General features: G+C 53.5%; 1 protein-coding gene across 1 annotated transcript in view; it reads left to right on the top strand.

The window, feature by feature from the left end:
* Positions 1 to 337: 337 nt before the first annotated feature.
* The window catches only part of EMH_0059640 (uncharacterized protein), a gene marked incomplete at both ends in the record, with an annotated part of 6,397 nt that continues 5,668 nt past the window's right edge, over positions 338 to 1,066 (top strand). The window contains 2 exons of the mRNA XM_013497704.1: positions 338 to 442; positions 892 to 1,064. Coding sequence (XP_013353158.1) covers positions 338 to 442; positions 892 to 1,064 — 278 coding nt within the window. The remainder of the gene's footprint in view (positions 443 to 891; positions 1,065 to 1,066) is intronic.

The raw sequence follows: 1,066 nt of genomic DNA on the forward strand, positions 1-1,066 counted from the left end.
GCTGCTGCTGCAGTGTGCTGCTGTTCTGAAGGCAACTGACCCTCCATGTAGAGCAGCAGCAGCAGCAGCTGCTGCTGCTGCTGCTGCAGCAACAGCAGGGGCAGCACGTACAGGAGCAACACCAGGAGTGAATGCAGCAGCAGCAGAAGCAGCAGCAGCAACAGCACAATACACCCACCCCGCACCCCTGGCGGCAGCTGCAGCAGAGGCAGCAGCAACAACAGCAGCAACAAGAACAACAGAAACGGTGGTAGCAGTAGCAGCAGCAACACCAGCAGCAGCAGCAGCAGCTGCTGCTGCAGCAGCTCCTCAATCTCCTTGGTTCACTGATATCGTAATGCTGTTAGCCAACAGCAACAGCAGCAGCAACACCTGCAGCAGCAGCAGCAGCAGCAGCAGCAGCAGCAGCAGCAAGTTGCGTGTCTGGGGGGAGCTGTCCGGGGTGTATAGGGAGCTGCAGTGCATGCGTTTTGGTGTCTCTGTTTGTGTTTTATATATTTTAATAAATTAAATTAAAATAAATAAATAAAAACAACAAAACAAAAACAAAAATAAAATACTAGACAGCAGCAACGAGGAGAAAGGGGCCCCGATGACACGCATGCAAGCAGCAGCAACAGCAGCAGCAGCAGCAGCAGCAGCAGCTGCTGCTGCTGCTGCAGCAGGGGGGTGGATGAGAAAGAAGAGATAAACAAATAAATATTATGGTGTTTATCTCTTTTGTGGTTGGGGCTTGAGGGTTTAGGGTTTGATATCTAGGGTTTAGGGTTTAGGGTTTAGGGTTTAGGGTTTAGGGTTTAGGGTTTAGGGTTTAGGGTTTGTTTGGATTCGTTCTCAGCCCTTAACCCCCTTCTCCACCAGTAGATCTGTTTGCTGCTGCTGCTGCTGCAGCAGCTGCAGCAGCAGCAGCAGCTGCAGCAGCAGCAGCAGCAGCAGCAGCAGCAGCGGCTGGCTCTGTGTGCTGCGGCCAGAGCTGAGTGTCTCCTCTCCCCAACCGCAGCAGCAGCAGCAGCAGCAGCAGCAACAGCAGCAGCAGCAGCAGCAGCAGCAACAGCAGCAGCAGCAG

This window comes from Eimeria mitis, genomic scaffold (assembly GCF_000499745.2).
Source record: "Eimeria mitis Houghton genomic scaffold, Emh_scaff2861, whole genome shotgun sequence".
In the NCBI taxonomy this organism is placed as follows: Eukaryota; Apicomplexa; class Conoidasida; order Eucoccidiorida; family Eimeriidae; genus Eimeria; species Eimeria mitis.